Source organism: Rhinopithecus roxellana, chromosome 4 (genome assembly GCF_007565055.1).
Source record: "Rhinopithecus roxellana isolate Shanxi Qingling chromosome 4, ASM756505v1, whole genome shotgun sequence".
In the NCBI taxonomy this organism is placed as follows: domain Eukaryota; kingdom Metazoa; phylum Chordata; class Mammalia; order Primates; family Cercopithecidae; genus Rhinopithecus; species Rhinopithecus roxellana.
In genome coordinates this window covers 128978845-128997029 of record NC_044552.1, presented here as the reverse complement: position 1 = coordinate 128997029, position 18185 = coordinate 128978845, and the positions used below count along the sequence as shown (strand labels likewise).

At 40.4% G+C, this 18185-nt stretch overlaps 1 protein-coding gene across 1 annotated transcript in view; it reads right to left on the bottom strand.

The window, feature by feature from the left end:
• Positions 1–15732, bottom strand: part of SOGA3 (SOGA family member 3) — a 50524-nt gene extending 34792 nt beyond the window's left edge. Inside the window, exons 1-4 of the mRNA XM_010358363.2 lie at positions 15310–15732; positions 12211–13402; positions 11517–11741; positions 9245–9403 (exon numbers count right to left, since the gene is read on the bottom strand). Coding sequence (XP_010356665.1) covers positions 9245–9403; positions 11517–11741; positions 12211–13311 — 1485 coding nt within the window. The 5' untranslated portion in view covers positions 13312–13402; positions 15310–15732. The remainder of the gene's footprint in view (positions 1–9244; positions 9404–11516; positions 11742–12210; positions 13403–15309) is intronic.
• Positions 15733–18185: the final 2453 nt, after the last annotated feature.

Sequence of the window (18185 nt, the reverse complement as noted above, 5' to 3'; positions counted from 1 at the left end):
GCCCTGGGGTAATTTTCCATATCTCTCCAGCCAAATTAGCTGCTAAATCAATTGTCTCAGACATTGAAGATATAAAGCAAATTCCAACGGATAGTCTTTGGGAGTGACAGGATCTGCAGTCTTCTCTCATTCCTTAAACCCGCATTTTACATTTTTTCACCAAAGCACAAAGAAGTTAAACTGCAGAGCTGATGCCCAAGATGTCAGAGTCATCTTCTTGTTCTTGGGTTCCCGTCCTCATTCCCTTTCTCAAGAATCCAATGGTACCTTGTTTCAGGGAAGACCTGTTGTTTCTGGGGGATAAATGGAATCTGAGAGATGCAAAGTGAGTGCTAGAAGTTTCTAGAAGGTAGTAAGGTCTTGGGAGACTTCTACTTCTGGAAGTGGGGTGAGGCTGGAGTTACCCATCCACTTCCTTTTCATCATGTTTGGATTGCACTAAGCACCATGGAAACAGCCCTGGTTCACAGCCACCTTTTTTTTTTTCTTTCTTTCTGCAAAATCAGGCATGAACACCTTGCTTAATTACCATTTATTCTCTTTTCAAAATTACTTATTGTTTATCAACTTTGTGCCCTGTTCTCTTTTGGTTGTTATAGACACAATTAATAACATGGACTCAGTCTTTAGTCTCAAGGAGTTTACAGTCAAATGCAGGAAAAAAGTTATACACAAATCAAGTAAGAAATAATTATTGTAATATTACGGAAGAAGGTGGTCTCATTGCCTATATGCTGGGAACTGAACTAGATGCTGACGGTGACACAGTGACCAATGCAAGAGGGGCTCTTGTCCTCTTAGAACTCACAGTCTGGTTGGTCTTGTGCAGACTTCATGAGAAGTATTTGGTACAGTAATGTATATGTGCAGCTATAGTCGAAGTACTTTAGCTGTCTTTCCTATTAGAAAATAATTAACTTGTGGGCAAGGACTACCCACCTGGTGACATTATCTGTTATTCCTTATACACATTATATATATGCTTCATAAATAGTTGCTAAGTGAAAGTCAGATCCAAGTTTATATGTTTTTATTTTTTTGTAAAAGGCTGAGACACAAATAAGATGTTATTTCTGCCACTAGTGGGAGCAATGTCATTCACAGGCAGCCAAGGGTGGCCACGGTAGAGGGCAGTGGTGGAGAATAGTGTTGTTTATTACTGCCCCAAAGCCTGAATGCACCACATGGACTATTTAAGTTACAACTGTGCCCTGAGAATCTCTTAAGGAAGGGATTGAGGTTGTTTAATTGATGTCTTTTCTGCATGAGGTTGATGTCTGTCACACATACAAAGGCCAAGTAATCTCAAAAAATTTTTTTATTATGCTCTTGAAAACATAAAGACTTGCATCTTCAAAAAACATCAGAGAAGTTATAGGGAATAAAAATAAATTTCAATAATAACAAAATACAAACATTTGGATGTTTAGCTGAGGATCAGCGCTGGTTAACGGCCACATTCTGTGGTGAGAGCCTGGCAGCCTTCCAGGGGCAGGAAGCATGGGCAGATTTCATCCTAAGAATCGTATGGTTAAAAACCCCACCTCAAGACTTTCTGCAGAAATTAGAATGTTTAGGGGCCATCATTCAACACATTGGTTTATTTAGTGGAATAGATGATGAATTCTTTGGTTACCACATGGTCTTTATAGCTTCCTAGAGTGTAGAGCCAAGGCCACATCAAAAGGCATGGCTAGATTATTAGAGAGGTTCAACTTGTACTCATTCCCACATATCACATCTTCAGTTGTAATTTCTACAGCACTAGCACAGGCCCTGAATGCTGAGTAGCAACAGAGAGATAACTGTGTGTCTTACTTCCTGTGTTAAAAAATGGAATCAACCTAAATGCCTATCAATTATAGACTGGATAAAGAAAATGTGGTACATATATACCATGGAATACTATGCAGCCATAAAAAAAAAAAAAACAGATCACGTCCTTTGCAGGGACATGAATGGAGCCGGAGGCCGTTATCCTTAGCAAACTAACGCAGGAACAGAAAACCAAATACTGCATGTTCTCACTTACAAGTAGCACTAGATGATGAGAATACCTGGACACATGGAGGAGAACAACACTCATTGGGGCTTTTCAGAGGATGGAGGGTGGGAGGAGGCAGAGGATCAGGAAAAATAACTAATAGGCACTAGGCTTAATACCTGCATGATGAAATAATCTGTACAACAAACCCCCATGGCACAAGTTTACCTATGTAACAAACTTGCATTTGTACCCCTAAACTTAAAAGTTAAAAAAAAGACACATGTTCCTCAAATGTCCACTTTTTTCAATTAAAAAATGTGTTATCTGGAAAAAAAAACTTTCAGTAGGGACCTTCAGTGGGTGCAAACTTGGAGTTTAATGCAACACTTTGCCATCTATATCTTTATATCCTCTGTGTTATCTACATGGCCACACTACACCAGGCATTAAAAAAATAGCTGTTGACTGACTATATGAAAAAAATAATTATAGTATTTAAATAATAGTAATGAAAATGAATTTTATAGCTGACTATGAAACGTTCAGGGAGAACAGAGATGGATAACTGACAAAGTAGAAAATGGTATATTTATAGGAAGCTTCGAGAGCACTCAGTTTAATTTCTGCATTTACATATTAAAAACTGAGGCCTATAAATTTTAAGTTGTTTCTTCAAGGTCATAGGGAATGACAGATGAGGTATCTAAGCTAGTTTCTAGACTCCATGATATGTGTACTTTCTAACAGTCACACTCAAATTCATGGCTAATGAAAAACTGACTATTTTCTTTTCTGTAAAATTTTAACTCATAATTTGTTAATTCTATAGAAAAGACCTGTCAAGTATTTAGAAGGTTCATTTATCCATGATGGTTGCACGTAAAGTCTGTGTATAACTGCAACATTTTGTTGTACTATATTGATTTTCTTCATGATTGCACCAGAGGCCTCACATAAAACTCAGTGTTGCTTCTATATCTGGTCACAGCTAGGAAATGACTTCTTTCAGTATTTGGTCCCCAGGCTTGAGTGATACTAAACTCAGAGCTGTTTCATAACAATGTACATCCCTTGGATTAAGTTTTTCTTCATCTTTCCAGAATTTTAACCTAATTTGAAAACCCTTATTTCAATAGTTTTATGGCTTTATTGTGAACCATTTCAAATTCCCCCAACTCCCCCGCCTTTATTTTACTTTATTTTATTTTATTTTATTTTATTTTATTTTATTTTTTGAGATGGAGTCTCGTTCTGTCCCCCAGGCTGGAGTGCAGTGGCACAATCTCAGCTCACTGCAAGCTCCGCCTCCCGGGTTCATACCATTCTCCTACCTCAGCCTCCTGAGTAGCTGGGACTACAGGCATCCGCCACCATGCCTGGCTAAGTTTTTGTATTTTTAGTAGAGATGGGGTTTCACCGTGTTAGCCAGGATGGTCTCGATCTCCTGACTTCGTAATCTGCCCGCCTCGGCCTCCCAAAGTACTGGGATTACAGGCGTGAGCCACCATGCCCGGCCTCAAATCCTCTTTTAAGGTAGGTTGGATATAGAAGTCAGAGAAATAAACAACACTTCAGTAACTATATAAGTAATATACTTCCATGGAGATACTTAACATGGATAAATTGCTAATCTCACAGAGGTGAGTCACTCAAAGTTCAGCCTTGAGCCCTTGGACCAAGTTAAACTGGCCTCTAAGAGTTCAGGGTTGGAGACTTAACTCTTATTAATATGCTTCATCAGCAAAAGCAACAAAAATTTAAATATACATGTATTAAACAATTTTTTTAGAAAGCCCATTACATTGCAAACATCCAAATCAATAGATATTTTAGATGCAAGCTGGAAATGTACTCAATAGGAGATGCTTAATCAGGTAAAAGCCTGTATTTGTTCAGCACTTTACAGTTTCAATAATATGAAGTGCAAAATTTCAGCTGACAAAGGAACTGCAATCTGATCAACAATGTGGGGGTGTGTCATGCTGTCCTGTATTTTTATGTAAATAAGAAATTTGAAGTTTATGATAAAAGTTCATTATATCGCACAAAAATAATCCACCAATTTCTGATCTGTGTACTACTTTGCTTCTGATGGGGGCTTGGCATCTGGGTAAAAGAGTCATTTACATGTGACTGAATATTAAAGATCACTTCAGAGTACATGGATCTGTATATCTAATTTCATTTAAAAATCCAATAAAATTTATAATGCCTACATAAATACATCTTTAAAATGCATTCATAACACATGGCAACTTCCTGGAAGACAAGCTTTTCTATGCTTACCTGACACACTCTTCCTTGTTTTTAATTTAGTCTCTTATTCCTGCCCATGTTATTCAACAAACTATTGGCTCTGAGAAGATATGACTAAAATAATAATTTTAATTGATGCATCTAAATATATGTATGGCCATTTCATTTTAAAATATCCATGACTAATGTTTTATTTTAAAATGTTAAGTAAACTACCAGAACCAGGGGAAAATATTTGCAAGAAACGCCCCATTAAACTGTCTCTTGAACTGCTTCTTCACTGATTTATCATTCAACATTTCTTTTTCACATTTTATTATTCAGGAAAACATGCCCTATTAGAACCAAGTGTGGTTATGATCAGTTCTTTATTTTATATAAGAAAATAAATAGGTAATTATAAACATGTAGTACAGAATTTGCCTATTAAAGTTTTCCATTTGTAAAGATAATCTGGATATACAGATATACTCTCAAGGGACTCTAAAAAACAAAAAATCAGAGATGCTGTTAAATTTATAGTACTAATTACTTTTGTGTTCTAGAATGAAAGTTCATTGTAATAGATAAGATCTATTATACCAAGTGCACAAAATATTAAAGTCCAAGATAGATGGTGCTATTTCAGTAGGCCAGTTAAGAACCTTCTGGAGCACAGACTGAGAAAAGTTAAGAAAATTATTTTCTTTTAAGAATCTTGTATATGAGTGAGGTATGAGACAATATAAGGAGTACAGATTCTGAAAAGAAAAAAGATCTGATAAACGGTTCTCATCATCATCATCTTACTCTTTCTTTTCTTTGCTTCTCTGTTGGTGATTCTTTGCTCAAATATCTGTTATCAACACTTCACCAAGCAGCAGGCCTTAAAAGTGACACAACATGACCCTTCTTCTGTTGATGATTACAAGGAGCTTCAAAGCTTTGAAAATAAAGTTCATTGCTACAGCAGCAGAACCTCATGACAGACAGTGATCCTCAATTTAACTGGAGCAAAAACTCACCTCTCACAGAGAATGCATTGTCTAAAGCCTCCTTCACAACCTCACTTTATCCTATTTGCACATGAACCCATTCTGGCATTCGAAGAGCTACTTGTTGTTTACATGACATAACTTTAACAAAAACCTCTGTCTCTTTGATCATTTCCAATGTTGAAAGATAGATTACCATTTTCTACAGGTTACAGAAAGGTAAAGGCATTCTTCTACAGTAAGAAAGCATACTGCTGGTAGCAATCAATGTTTTATAATTGGGATGAAAATGCTGTTAAGATTCAAAGGCAGCATTTGAAGAGGTCCCTCCTATTTGTAGTTGGTCAAACATCAGCTATTTCAATACAAGCAATGAGATGCAACAGATGCCGCTAATTACCTCCATTCTGCCTCTACTCAATTCTTCTTACTCCCAGGTGCCTACTCCATCCTCTCAGGGGGAGAAGATAGGCAGATAGATGTAAGGAGTTGCACAGGACCTTGTGCAGCCACTAATCCTGAGAGCAATTGGTCAATACCTTTGAAGCTAGTTAAATTTTTAGTAAACAGTTCTAAATTCTAGTAGATGGTCTATTGGTCCCAGTGGTGCTGTTCAACATCTATATGACTCCATATAAAGATCTAAAATCTTGGAATTGGAGGATTGCTTCTCTCAAGTATATTCCACTTAATATTTTATGATTTTACTCTATAACTATTGTCTTTTCTCTTAATGGAGAGCTTGGCCTGGTTCTACTTTTCTCCTTTAAAAGAATGACATGAAGGGATGACAATTCATCTCTGACCAAATTAACCAAGTTGGTTAACACTCACCAAGGGCTTGAATATGTTTTCATTTTACAACCAGTGAAGCAGATGGTAAACTGAAGTTGTTGCAAGTCATCCAAGTAGAAACTTACAACCCTTATCTACAGAGTAAGCCAGTTATAATTGCAGCTCAGTTTTAGTATTTATCTTCTTAGAGCATTATAAAATTACCATTGCAAAAATCTTATCTGAATGGAACATTTCTGATTTCTAAACATGTTGTTAAACTACTTCTATTTCTGACATTTTTCTGAACACTATGAAGGTCAACCTCAAATGAGTAATTATAGAGCACTCCTACAAGAATATTATTTGGTTTTCCTTTATTATGTTTAGTATCCTCCAGATCTTTATCTTCCACTCTTTCTCCCTTCCTCTGTTTTTTTTTTTTTTAAATTTCTGTTCCCCACCACCTTCCATCTTCTCAAATCATGAATGCCATTTTCTTAATAAAAGATTACTTTAAAGGCTGATGTTCTGCATATATACTCCTAAATTATTTTTACTTTTACTGTTGTATTCCCTAATCAGGCATTGGCATTTGGTATTTTATAACTCTAAGGAGAATTAAATTTCCTCTTTGGTATGAACTTCTATACCCACATTGCTTGGTGCTGGAATAGCATTTTCCCAACCCAGAATTAGAGCCCTGAAGGAAATAGTCACCGGGAAGAGTGTGAGCAAAAGAATCAAGGAAATGCATCTTTACAATCTCCTGAGGACATTCTCAAGTTCTACCCTTTCCTCCTGGTGGCCAGATTATTTTGGCTTTTATTTTAAGATGGGAGAGGTCCCATCGTTCTGGCTAATGGATAGACAATCTACGCATATTTTCCCCTTTAATAGATGTAAAATGAAAATCAGAAACCTCTTATGCCATTCTTAAGTACAATTTTCTAGGTATCCACTTAAAACATTCACATGACACCAAATTACAAGGCATTTCTTTTTTATCTCTGGTAATCAAGCAAAGTTTGTTTGTTCTTGAATGTTTTAAATTGTATAAACAAGGAATATGAGAGAGCACAGTAATGTATGAACAGGGAATGGCGCCTATGAGACAGATGAACTTTCTCTTTGCTTGCTCACAGGAAGCTATCAGATTGTTGCTGCTGTGGGTTGAATTCAGTTCTCTCCTTCTACCCTCCCTGTCAAATTCATATATGGAAGTCCTAAACCCCAGTTGCTCAGGATGAAATCTCATTTGGAGACAGGGTATTTAGAGGTAATCAAATTAAAATGAGGGTTGGGTGCAACGGCTCATGCCTGTAATCCCAGCTCTTAGGGAGGCAGAGGTGGGAGAATAGCTTGAGCCTAGGCAGGTCAAATGAGGTTCTTAGGGAGGACCCTAATCTAATATCACTGATATTCTTACAAAAAAGGGGAGTCTGGAAACAGAGAGCTACAGGGAGAAAGGCATGTGACCATGAAGATGGTCATCTACAAGCCATAGAGGGAGGCCTGGAACATATCCTGTCTTCACAGCCCTCAGAAAGGACCAACCCTACTAACGTCTTGATTCTGGACTTCTAGACTACAGAACTGTGAGACAATTCATTTTTTCTGCTGTTTAAGCCACCCAGTTTTTGGTATTTTGTTATAGCTACCCTAGAGAACTAATACAGTTACCTACTTTACTTTTTTTCTATAAATGAAAGTCAATTTTTGACATATCTTCAACTGTACATTATTGTTGAAGAAATATATACTTATATCTGTATTAATTTCATATTTGATCTCTTAACTTCACGGAAAAATCTTTGCCATTCCTTAAATGGCAATGTTCTGAATTTCATGAGAAAAAGTCTTATATACCAGAAAAAACATGTTGAGAATCATCAAAAACAACCTTTCAGTGTAGAACTGGATAAAAGTAGACAAGTAGAAGTTACAGGTCTTTTAAAGTCATCCAGTTACTGATGAAAATAGATCACACAGTTCCCAGTCTCCACATTTTTCTACTATAGCACAGAGCAACTCCTAGCTAGTAGCCAAGGATTTCATATCATTAAAAATTTTTTAAAATATTTTGTTATGTTAAAAAATGTTTAAAGTCAGGACAATATAAGTAGACAGATGACAAAAAAATAGTTCACTCCACTGAAACTGTATTCTGCAAAGTCCTAACACATATTCTTAATCAGACTGTTGATATTTTCACTGCTACATGGTAGATATATTTTTGTACCATTTTGAGATAAGCACAGCAATGACAGGTGGGTCAATACCTCAGTCTGTGGAAAGATTAGAATTTTCTTTAGAATTCTGCTTATTCAAGCAAAGGAAATTTTTCAGAAGACAACTTGTGCATTTGCTAATTCTCAATGGTAGTTTTCACAAGTTGCATTGTACATGTTCAGGTAGCTATCAAAGAAAAGTATAATTTAATTCTAATTAAATTGCTATTTATCTTAAAGCTAATCATTTCTTGATAGATGTTTCTGTCTCTTTTCTTCTCCATTTCTTTATCCTGATTCTATTCTTTTAGAAGACTCATGGTAAATACATTTGGAATCTTTGAATAGCTGACATGAAGGAGAACTGTGACTCTCCTACCCTAAAGGGTATAACTAAGATGAACTGGCTAAAGTTACAATTAAATATATCTCATGTAAAAAAAGAAAAAAGGAAAATCTTTAAACAGAGCTATGATATGATACAGTTGGCTGCTGTGAAATATCTTCAGGGATAGTCATTGGTGATATTCTAAGCATTAGAACATTGTGGGAAGGGGTGGCTTTGCTATAGACAGACTTCAAGCAATGACTGAATTAGATCAAATGGACCTTAGAGTCTTTTCCATCCTAAAAATTCATGGTTCTTCGAACTCAATAGTAATCTCATGGGGCTAATTATTTCCCTCAACTATCACAAGGCTCATTCCTTGACACTCTTGACACCCTTTGCATTTAGTATGCTCTGGAATTTATTTAATTAACATACATTTAGAAGACACAGAGATGAAACACAGAGATCAGTCAAAGCTTGTACATGTCGAGTTAGATACAGTGTTTAGGTCAGAATCTTTTGTCACTACTCATTTATTGGTATGAAATGATGTATTTTTTACTATTTGGAAAAGAGTAAAAAATTGTCCTGCAATCATAAAATAAATTTTTTAACAGTCATATTAGTCCTTGGGATTCTTTTCTAATGGGCTAAAAATACATAGTACACCATGAAATAATCAAATACTAACCTCTTTCATTTTTTCCAGTTCATTCTGTAAAGCTTGCTTTGCAATTTCAACTTCTATGAGTTGTTGCCTCAGTTTCTCATTTTCATCTTCTGTTGTTGTTCTCTTTTCTTCCACATTTTCTAATTCATGATGAAGTCTCACAGATACATCCTTTGCAACCTGAATTAAGGTGTTTGTAACAATAAAATATAATTAATGACTATATAATAAGGGCTAAAATTGTATTCCTATTGAAAGCATTAAAACCCAATATTTATATAGTGCTTACCATGTGCCAGGCATTATTCTACAAACTATACATATAAGCCATTTGCATATATCAATCATTTAACCCTATAAAAATCCGATGAGATAGGTACTATTATTACTCCTATTTTGTAGATGAGGAAACTGAGTCTCAGAGAGGTCAAGGTCACACAGCTAACGAGTAGACACTGTGGGGCTAAGAGGCCTAGCAATCTGGCTCTAAATTTTGTTCCCTTAACTTCTGCACTACCCTGTGGTAACAAATGTTGTATTGGATTTTATTACATGTAAAGAAATTTCACAAATCTCCTTTACTTCAACAAAACTATAAGGTAGATGTTTCTATTATAATCTATGTTAAAGAATGAAAAATTGAAGCTTTTACAAGTAGTGGGTTGGGCTTGAATTTCAATCTTATAACTAGAATTCCAGTTGCTTAATGTTAGGAAACATTTTAGTCCTTGCGATTATTACTTTTTGAATGACTGTGCATTTTTGCCTCATGTTTTGAGATTATCCTGGAAATTCTAGGGTTTGGAAGAAAAGTGGAGCAGCCTGGTATAGAGGCTTAGGACACAGGTTGTGATTTTGGACTGAGTGGAGAGTGAGCCTGGAACCTATTAGTTGTTTTCCAGGCCTGGGCACTTAACATCTTTAAAAGGTGTACCTTCTGCAGCTGGAAAATGGTGACTTAATAATCCCTATATTGTAGGATTTTTTTCCCTTGCGAATTACATGAAATAATAATGTATGTAACAGTATTTGCTGCAGTGCTTGGTACATACTAAACACTCAACAAATGGTAAGAAAAAAGTGGCCGGGCGCGGTGGCTCAAGCCTGTAATCCCAGCACTTTGGGAGGCCGAGACGGGCGGATCACAAGGTCAGGAGATGGAGACCATCCTGGCTAACATGGTGAAACCCCGTCTCTACTAAAAAATACAAAAAACTAGCCGGGCGAGGTGGCGGGCGCCTGTAGTCCCAGCTACTCGGGAGGCTGAGGCAGGAGAATGGCGTAAAAAACCCGGGAGGCAGAGCTTGCAGTGAGCTGAGATCCGGCCACTGCAGTCCAGCCTGGGTGACAGAGCGAGACTCCGTCTCAAAAAAAAGAAAAAAAAAAAAGAAAAGAAAAGAAAAAAGTAATACGTCTTTCATAAAATGTTTACACATAGCTTTCTTTAAAACAAAGAAAAATTACACTTGGTCTTTAAATCTTGATGAAGTTAATGCAATGAACAGTATACTTATTTGGTGCAAGGAGATTAAGTTTGCATTGTCAATGAATCTGCCTACAGTCAGACTGAACTGCAGACACCTGTCTAGAAAATGCACTTGAAGGTTGAGATTTTTCTGCTGGAAGAAATTCTGAAGGAGCGACTTCACTTTAAAAAATGAAATTCTTTCATTTACCTCACACCAAACAGGCTCCAAGTTGGTTAGTTGGGGTTTTTTTGTTTGTTTGTTTGTTTGTTTTTTGTTGTTTTTATTTTCTCAGGGAGTCACCTAAGTGGCAAGTGCAGAAAAGAAGTAGTCCTGGAAGAAGGAGGTGGAGTGTTCACTTGCTGAAATAAATCTTAACTCTAGAATCTCCCTAGTGCATTACCTATTTTGGGTTTCAACTCCCCCAGAGGAGTCCTTTTAGTGGCTCCTGACTGCCCGATTCCACCCGTATTCTCTCAGTAGACAGACTAGGGCAGATCAAAGGCTAGAGCCTGCGCTCTGCCACGCCCTTGCTTCTGCCCAGAAGGGAGCCTTCTTCTCATCACCTCTTGGAGAGCCACCGTTGCTCCCAGGAATGCACACTTAGCTCGTTTGCTGCCAGGCCCTCCACACACTCTGCACTCTTTAGAGCCACCTGTCAGTTCTCTCCCTTCTGAGACCCTAGTATTTCGTGGTTAGCGCTACGAAACTGTGTCCCTAAGACTCCTTGCCAGTCGCCAATGAAGACTTCTCAGCCTAAAGAGCCCTTGGCCAAAGTCCCCACCCGCCGCCCCTGCCGCGCGCCACTGAGCCCCCGCGCCGCAGACCTTGAGGTCCTGCTCCAGGCTGCGCAACAGCTCCCCGTCGATTTCCCCGGTCTGGGCGTAGCGGAGCCTTTTGCGCTCGGCTTTGCGGAGGCGGTACTGCAGGATCCGGCAGTTTTTGTTGGCCCTCTCCAACTCGTGGCGCATTTCCTGCAGTTGACAGGCATCCTCCTCGAAGAAAGTGTCCCTCATCTCATCCATCTCGGTTCTCAGCTCATCGATCTCGTTCTGAGGCGGTGACAGGCCGCGTGTCAAAATCAAACTCGCTTCCAGCCCTTTCGACACACACCATGCACACCCCATTCCAATTCCAAATTCTCAGCTTTAATTGCCCTCTCTCCACGAGACAGGAGTGACAAGGAGCTAAGTGTAGAAGAGGAAACTGGGGGAAAAGGCCCACTTTAGGCCCTCTCTCATTCTCTTACTCTATCTCTCTCCAGGAAAAAGTGTGACAACCCATTATAATTAAAGAAACGGAGGCCCGGATTAGAATTTAAATGAAAACCTCGCGTTACTGAGAGCAGATTCAGTTTCAAATTTGGACAAGGCCTAGGAAACCCCCTCCCTCCTTTCTTATTCTCTTCCCTCTTCAAGGCTCTCTAACAGGTTAGCAGCCTCTCACCCCCGCCGGGACACGCCCTAATCCTCCCAGGCCCACTCTTCCCATCCCCCAGCCGGGTACCCCCACCCTCCTCACCTTCAGAGTCTCGTTTTCCTCTCGCAGCTTCTCCATCTCCTCCTGCATTTCTTCCTGCTCTTGGAGCTGCTGCGGGTGCGGCTGCGACGAAGGGGGCGCTGCCGCTTGCATGCCCCCGCCGCTCGCACTGCCCTCTGCGCTCTGCTGGGGGCCCTCCGCCGCCGCCGCCATTGGGGAGGCGGAGGGGACTGCCAGGGTCTCACAAATGGAAGGGGCACCAGAGACCGGGGAGCTGCGGCTACTGCTGCCGCCGCCGTTCTTAGCGTGCATCTGAGCCGCGGCCGCCGCCGCTGCTGCCCGCTCCTTCTTGAGATGGAACTGGATGAGCTCAGACTGCAGACATCCTTCCTTCCAGTAGCTCCCTCCACTACTGCTGCCGCCCCCCGCAACGCCGCTTCCGGAGTTTCTGCTGCCTGGTCCTGGGGTTTTGCCCGCAGAAGAGGAGGATGGCGAAGGGGAGGCCCCCTCCCCACCGCTGCCACCCCTCTGCTGAGCGCGTACGCCTTTCCCTCGCCAGCCCCTGGGCGGCGGCGGCTGGGGAGCGCCCCCCTCCCTTTCCCCGGAGCCGCCGCCGGCTCCTCCTCCTTCCCCGCCCCCTCCTCCCCCTTCTCCTAGCGGAAGGGGTTCCCCGAGTTTCGAGGGCACGGACTCTAGCTCCCGAGGCAGCTCCTCGGGCGGTCCGGGCCTCTTGCCGCCCAAAGCGGCCAGGGTCGCGGCTGGGGCCGCTTCAGCACCAGCCACGGGCTGGACAGCTCCCGGAGTGGCCCCTTTGGGCGCCAGGGGCGTCGCCTTGTCGGCCCCGCCTCCGCCTCCTCGGGCGCCGGCGGGCGGTCCCGTGCGGCTCCCGGTCTTGTTACCCTGCTGTTGCTGCTGCTGCAGCTGCTGCTGCCGAACAGAATTGAGTTTAGTGCCGGCCCCCACTGGGGACCTGGTGGCCGCGATTGTCTGTCGCAGCGAATTGTCCCTCGGTCTAGCGGGTGACTGAGCTCGCTGCTGCTTTCTGCTGCTGCCCTCCGGGTGCAGACGAGCCTCAGTGGCTGCTGCGGCGGGAGGAGCTGCTGCTGTGGCAGGGGCAGCGCCCCCAGTCGGTGGCTGACTCATGGCTAAGAAGAACCTACCAGATGCGATTTGGAATAGCCCATTACTAGATCATCCTCTTCCCTCTTCACTGCCGCCAACCTTCCTTCCTAAGCTGGGACAGAAACAAAAGGAGAGAAGAACACAACGTGTCTGCGTTGTTGCACAGCAAAGGGTGATATTGCTGTACAAGAGATCTCAGCCCTCAGAAAATGATGAGATTTGGATGGCGCTTAGTAGAAGCTTTGACTTTAGGAATAGGACACAGGGCTGTCTTTAGGAATAGGATGCAGGTATGTCAATTCTCATTTTGCCCAGGGTGGCGCTGTCTCCATCTCACTCCACCTTAGCAAAATGACGGATCTGAAAGCAGCTGAACCTTACATTCTCATGGTAGCAGGCTTTGGAAAGGGTGAGGTACAGAGTGAGACAGGAATTTGTGGGAAGGGAGATAGAAAAGAAAAGAGATAAAGTCGAAAAGGGGCTTCAGAAAGAAAAGATGTCCATATATTAGAGTTGTCAAATCTCTGCTTTTACAACGTTGGCTTTCCTCACCATCAAATCCATATGTAAAGCCTAGTTTAGTGGAGAAAGTTTTCATTTAATTAGTATTCCCAAGTTCAATTAGAGGAAAAGAATTATGATGTAGGGCTCCTAGAGAAAATTTTCTACGGACAAATGACACTTTCTCCAGGCAGCTCCAACGTTGTTTTTGGGGAAATTCACCCAATTTCCTTTGTAATAGAACTAAAAGAAAATATAAATAATGAATGCCTTTAAATCAATCTCAGTTTCAAGAAAACAACAGCATTAAGAATTGTCTATATGGGTTAGTTATTAGCAACCCCAAAGCATATCTTTTCCCTTTGGGGAAATAATTTTTAAAATACATTTGGAAAAGTTGATGGTCAGTTCTGCAGTTTCCTAAGTTTCTGGTGATGAATTTTCCTATGCTCATCCAATTTTGTAGTCCTTATGAATCACTTTAGTTTTAAGTGTAATTGCTAGATAGAAAATATTTTCGTTCTTAGCCATCTTCTTACATTGCATATCATAGGCAAAGTTGTACTTTTTAAAGTGCCCATTCCCTCCTATGTAGCCATATTCTGAGACAGAACCCAGAAGGCTGGTGCATCTTCCCTCATGGTGGTAAGATCAATTTCCAGGATATATATTTCCAAGATAAATCCATCACTAGCTTCTTTAATCTGAAAAACAGCAAGCTACTGCCTCATGGGTTCTTCTCCCTAGGGATCCAGGCAGCTAGTCAATTAGTTGCCTTTTCCTTAAAATTATTTCTGTCTAAAGCAGTGAAAGGGGCATGACTAGGCATAAATTTCTGCTTTAAAAATATTTGTCCTATAGAGAAAGGAGGTTACCCTACTGCCAGTTATTTTACTTGCATAATTCTTGTTAACATCTATTTTTAGCATCACAACTTAGCATGCAGTAATTCCTCATTTTATAAAGAAATATTACCAGAGGATTCCTAATCCACCTCCCTTTCTGTTTCTGGCATCTCCTTCCAACTCACTTTGAAATATAAAGGTGAACAAAGAAGACATCAGGGGAGAAATTTGCCCATCAACTTATTTTCTACATCTTCTCTCCCAGCCACAATAATACTAGAACGTCTGGCCTAGTTTATCATCTTGGGTGACACTAACATGGGCTATCTAACTGATTTATATTGCCAATGCAAACTTATTTTTGTTTTTAATCAGGCAGAATAATTCCAGAACTGAGAAGCCAATGTTTAAACTCAGCCCCCAGACAGCATTAACCCAGGTGAAAGCTTGTGTTCCAGTAACTGGGCTCCACAATCAAAGGTATCCGGCTGCTGTCACGTGGTTCCCACAAAGTGACAAGATGCTGCATCTCTTCAAGGCTTTCCCGGTGAAAATTGCCACCCAACCAACCCTGGCACGACTTAGACCAACACTTTTAATCTCAAGTTTTGTCCGCCCGCTGACCCACCCCATCATTCATCCCTAACCCTTTAGAAATCCAGAACTTGCTCACTTCTCAGCAGAGGCGAGGTTTCCAAGTAGTTGAGCAAATCAACAGCACTTTCCTTCTGATATTCCGGGGATCTCAGGGTTTATTATTGTGCTTTTCTGCGCTGAGGGAAGTTCAACTTCATTTTATTGTATGCGACTTTCCGGGTGAGCATGACTTTGGGCTCGCTCGCCGCAGTTCCACACCCACTCGATTTCTCCAAACAATGGCGGTAACGTCGAGATTCAGCTGCCCCCAGAGCTGGTGTCTTCCCGGAGGTCCGTCGCTGGGCTGGAGCTGCAGCTCTCAGCAGGCTAACACGCGAGGTACCAAGCTGGGCCAGACGCTCCCCAGGAAGTGCAGAGATATTCATGAGCTGATCTCACCGAACTGGGCAGGGGAGAGGGCGGGATTGCAAGGGACGATAGGGTAGAAGTAACCAAAGAGAGGTTACTTTCAAGAGGAAAGAGAAGGCGGCGGGGAGGGGGACGGGGTCCGGGGGTGGGGAGTGGCGTGATAAAGAGACAAAAAGGCCAGAGCCACGCCCGAGATGGAAAATTGGCAGCAGTGCTCAAAGTCCTTGCTCTATTCTCTTATCCCGTACTTGGCAGAAGATTCCAAAACCGCTCGAACACGGATGCACTGGTTTTCTGCAAAGCTTTGTCCTGGATTCCGTCAATCTCCATCAATTATTTACTTGAGCTCCTTTTCCAAGGAGGCGGACTCGAACAGCTTTCCGGGCGTGACTGACGTCTCCTGATGCAGCTGCGAGACGCTGGCAGGCGGCTGCTGGGAATTCTCTTTGTTCACTCACTTTAATTCTCAGTCGAGCTCTCCACGCGGTGCTCTCTCCCCACCCCCAGCCCGGGCGGAGTCAGCAGATGTCGTTTCAACGAATAGATAATGGTTGCCATGATGGGACCCACCGCCCCACAGACAAAGGGTTCTTGCGAAGCCACGACTAATTTAGTGCAAACCGAAATAAATATCTGCCCACAGAGATCCTTTACAGACGGGTTTGCCCTCTGTACATTTTCCTGTTTCCTATTGAGTGCCGGTTTCTACAGTGAAAATAAGGAGTAACTGCTGGAATCCATAATCTTTATAGTAGTGCATGCGAACAATAACAGAAAGCAGAAAGAATATATTATATCAGAGTAAAAGGGAATTCATTTAAAAAGGAGTTCAGAACATACTTGTCTTTACAATTTACACTAACCCATACTGTTTCACAGTAATAATATTTTTAAAAGTTAAGTGGAAATTTCTCTCTTTCTTTTCGATTTCTTTTTTGAGTGGGGGTGCAGGGGGCATGGGAGCCTCCCTTCTACCTCTAAGAATTCCTTTGTGAGCTTGAGTATGAGAATAAAAGTAAGTACTGCTTTTGAAGGAGCATTTTACAATTTAATTTGTGTTACATTTATATGGTGATTTTGTAAGTAAAATGAAGAAGATATCTTGAAATAATAATAATTTTTGTGCTAACATGAATTTTAGCTTAAGAGATTCAATTTTCCAAGTGTTGATCTTGCATTAAAAGTGAAATAAAAACAATTTAGGAGTAGTTTGCATAAAAGCAATTACTACAGCAAAATAAAAACATGCTCAAGCTCTGGTGGTTGTTATCTTTAGAGACATATAAAACAATTATGATATCACGACAAAATCATTCATGTTCCGAAATAGGTATTAAAAGTCAATTTTGAGCCTGCCACTGTCCAAGGTGCTGGGATGCAAAGCTGAATCAAGAAATTCCCTGTGCTGGGGACACTCAAGCATACTGGTGAAAACTGAGATAATTTCCTTATTTTCTTTCAAATACCTTTGGGAAAAGGAAAAGTGACATCTGTGATGTTTATAATAAAAAACTCACACCTCGACTAGCATACCAAAAATAAAGGAAAAAAAAAAGCAAGCGAAAATGTAATCACAAGTTGGTTTGAATTTATATTAGGAAATTTCTTATTATGTACCAAAACTTGAGCTGTAATACCCTTAAGAAATATCAAGATGCACATGTCTCATCCAATCAAAATGGATAAAGTAGATACAAATATTTTTCAGCTCAATCTTTACCAATAAAATATTGATATTGTAAAGGTAGTCTAAAAACACAAAACATACATAGTCCTGCTTCTCTAAGAATTTTTACTCTGCTCAGGCATCTATGTTTTGTTTTTATTTCCTAAAGCTATATCATTTATTTCAGTGCAAATAGTAACTTTAAAAAGTAAAAGAAAAACTAAAAATGGATTATTATGTATCCTTAAATCAATGTGTCTAAATATTTCATTTTATAATTTAGTGTTATGCAATTTTAAGGCTTGAAACTGTAATAATACAGAATAAGTATAAGCAATATTTAACATGCTTGTTTACCCATAAGTATGCCATAAGAAAAATAACTTTTGAATTGGAGATTTTTCTGATTTATTCCTTTATTTGTTGGTTAAAATTATATTGCTGCAATTAAGCAAAACCTAAAGATGATTATTCAAAGGCTTTTCCAAGATTTAGAAAGATTTCAGCAGTATTTTTACTGTGTTTCAGAAGCAGACCGGCCAATCAGCCTTCTAATGTTCACTTATGATAAGGAGTTATCCACTTCATAGCACAGCAAAATGTGGATCTTCAATCAAGGGAAGAAGGCTAAAGTCTGAACTTGGAAACCCTTAAGAAATATGTAGTTTAAAATCTCCAACCTTCCATTCTCGTGACTTTACATCATACTATCTTAATTTATATAGCTGTATATTTTGCAAGGTCCTTTCATTTTGTGTGCTCAAAACAAAGTGTGTGAAGTAGACACTATCTTCTCCACTAAACACGGAATAACTGAGTTTCAGAGATGTTGTGACTTCCTCTAGTTAAATTTCATAATCACAACTTAAACTTGGTTC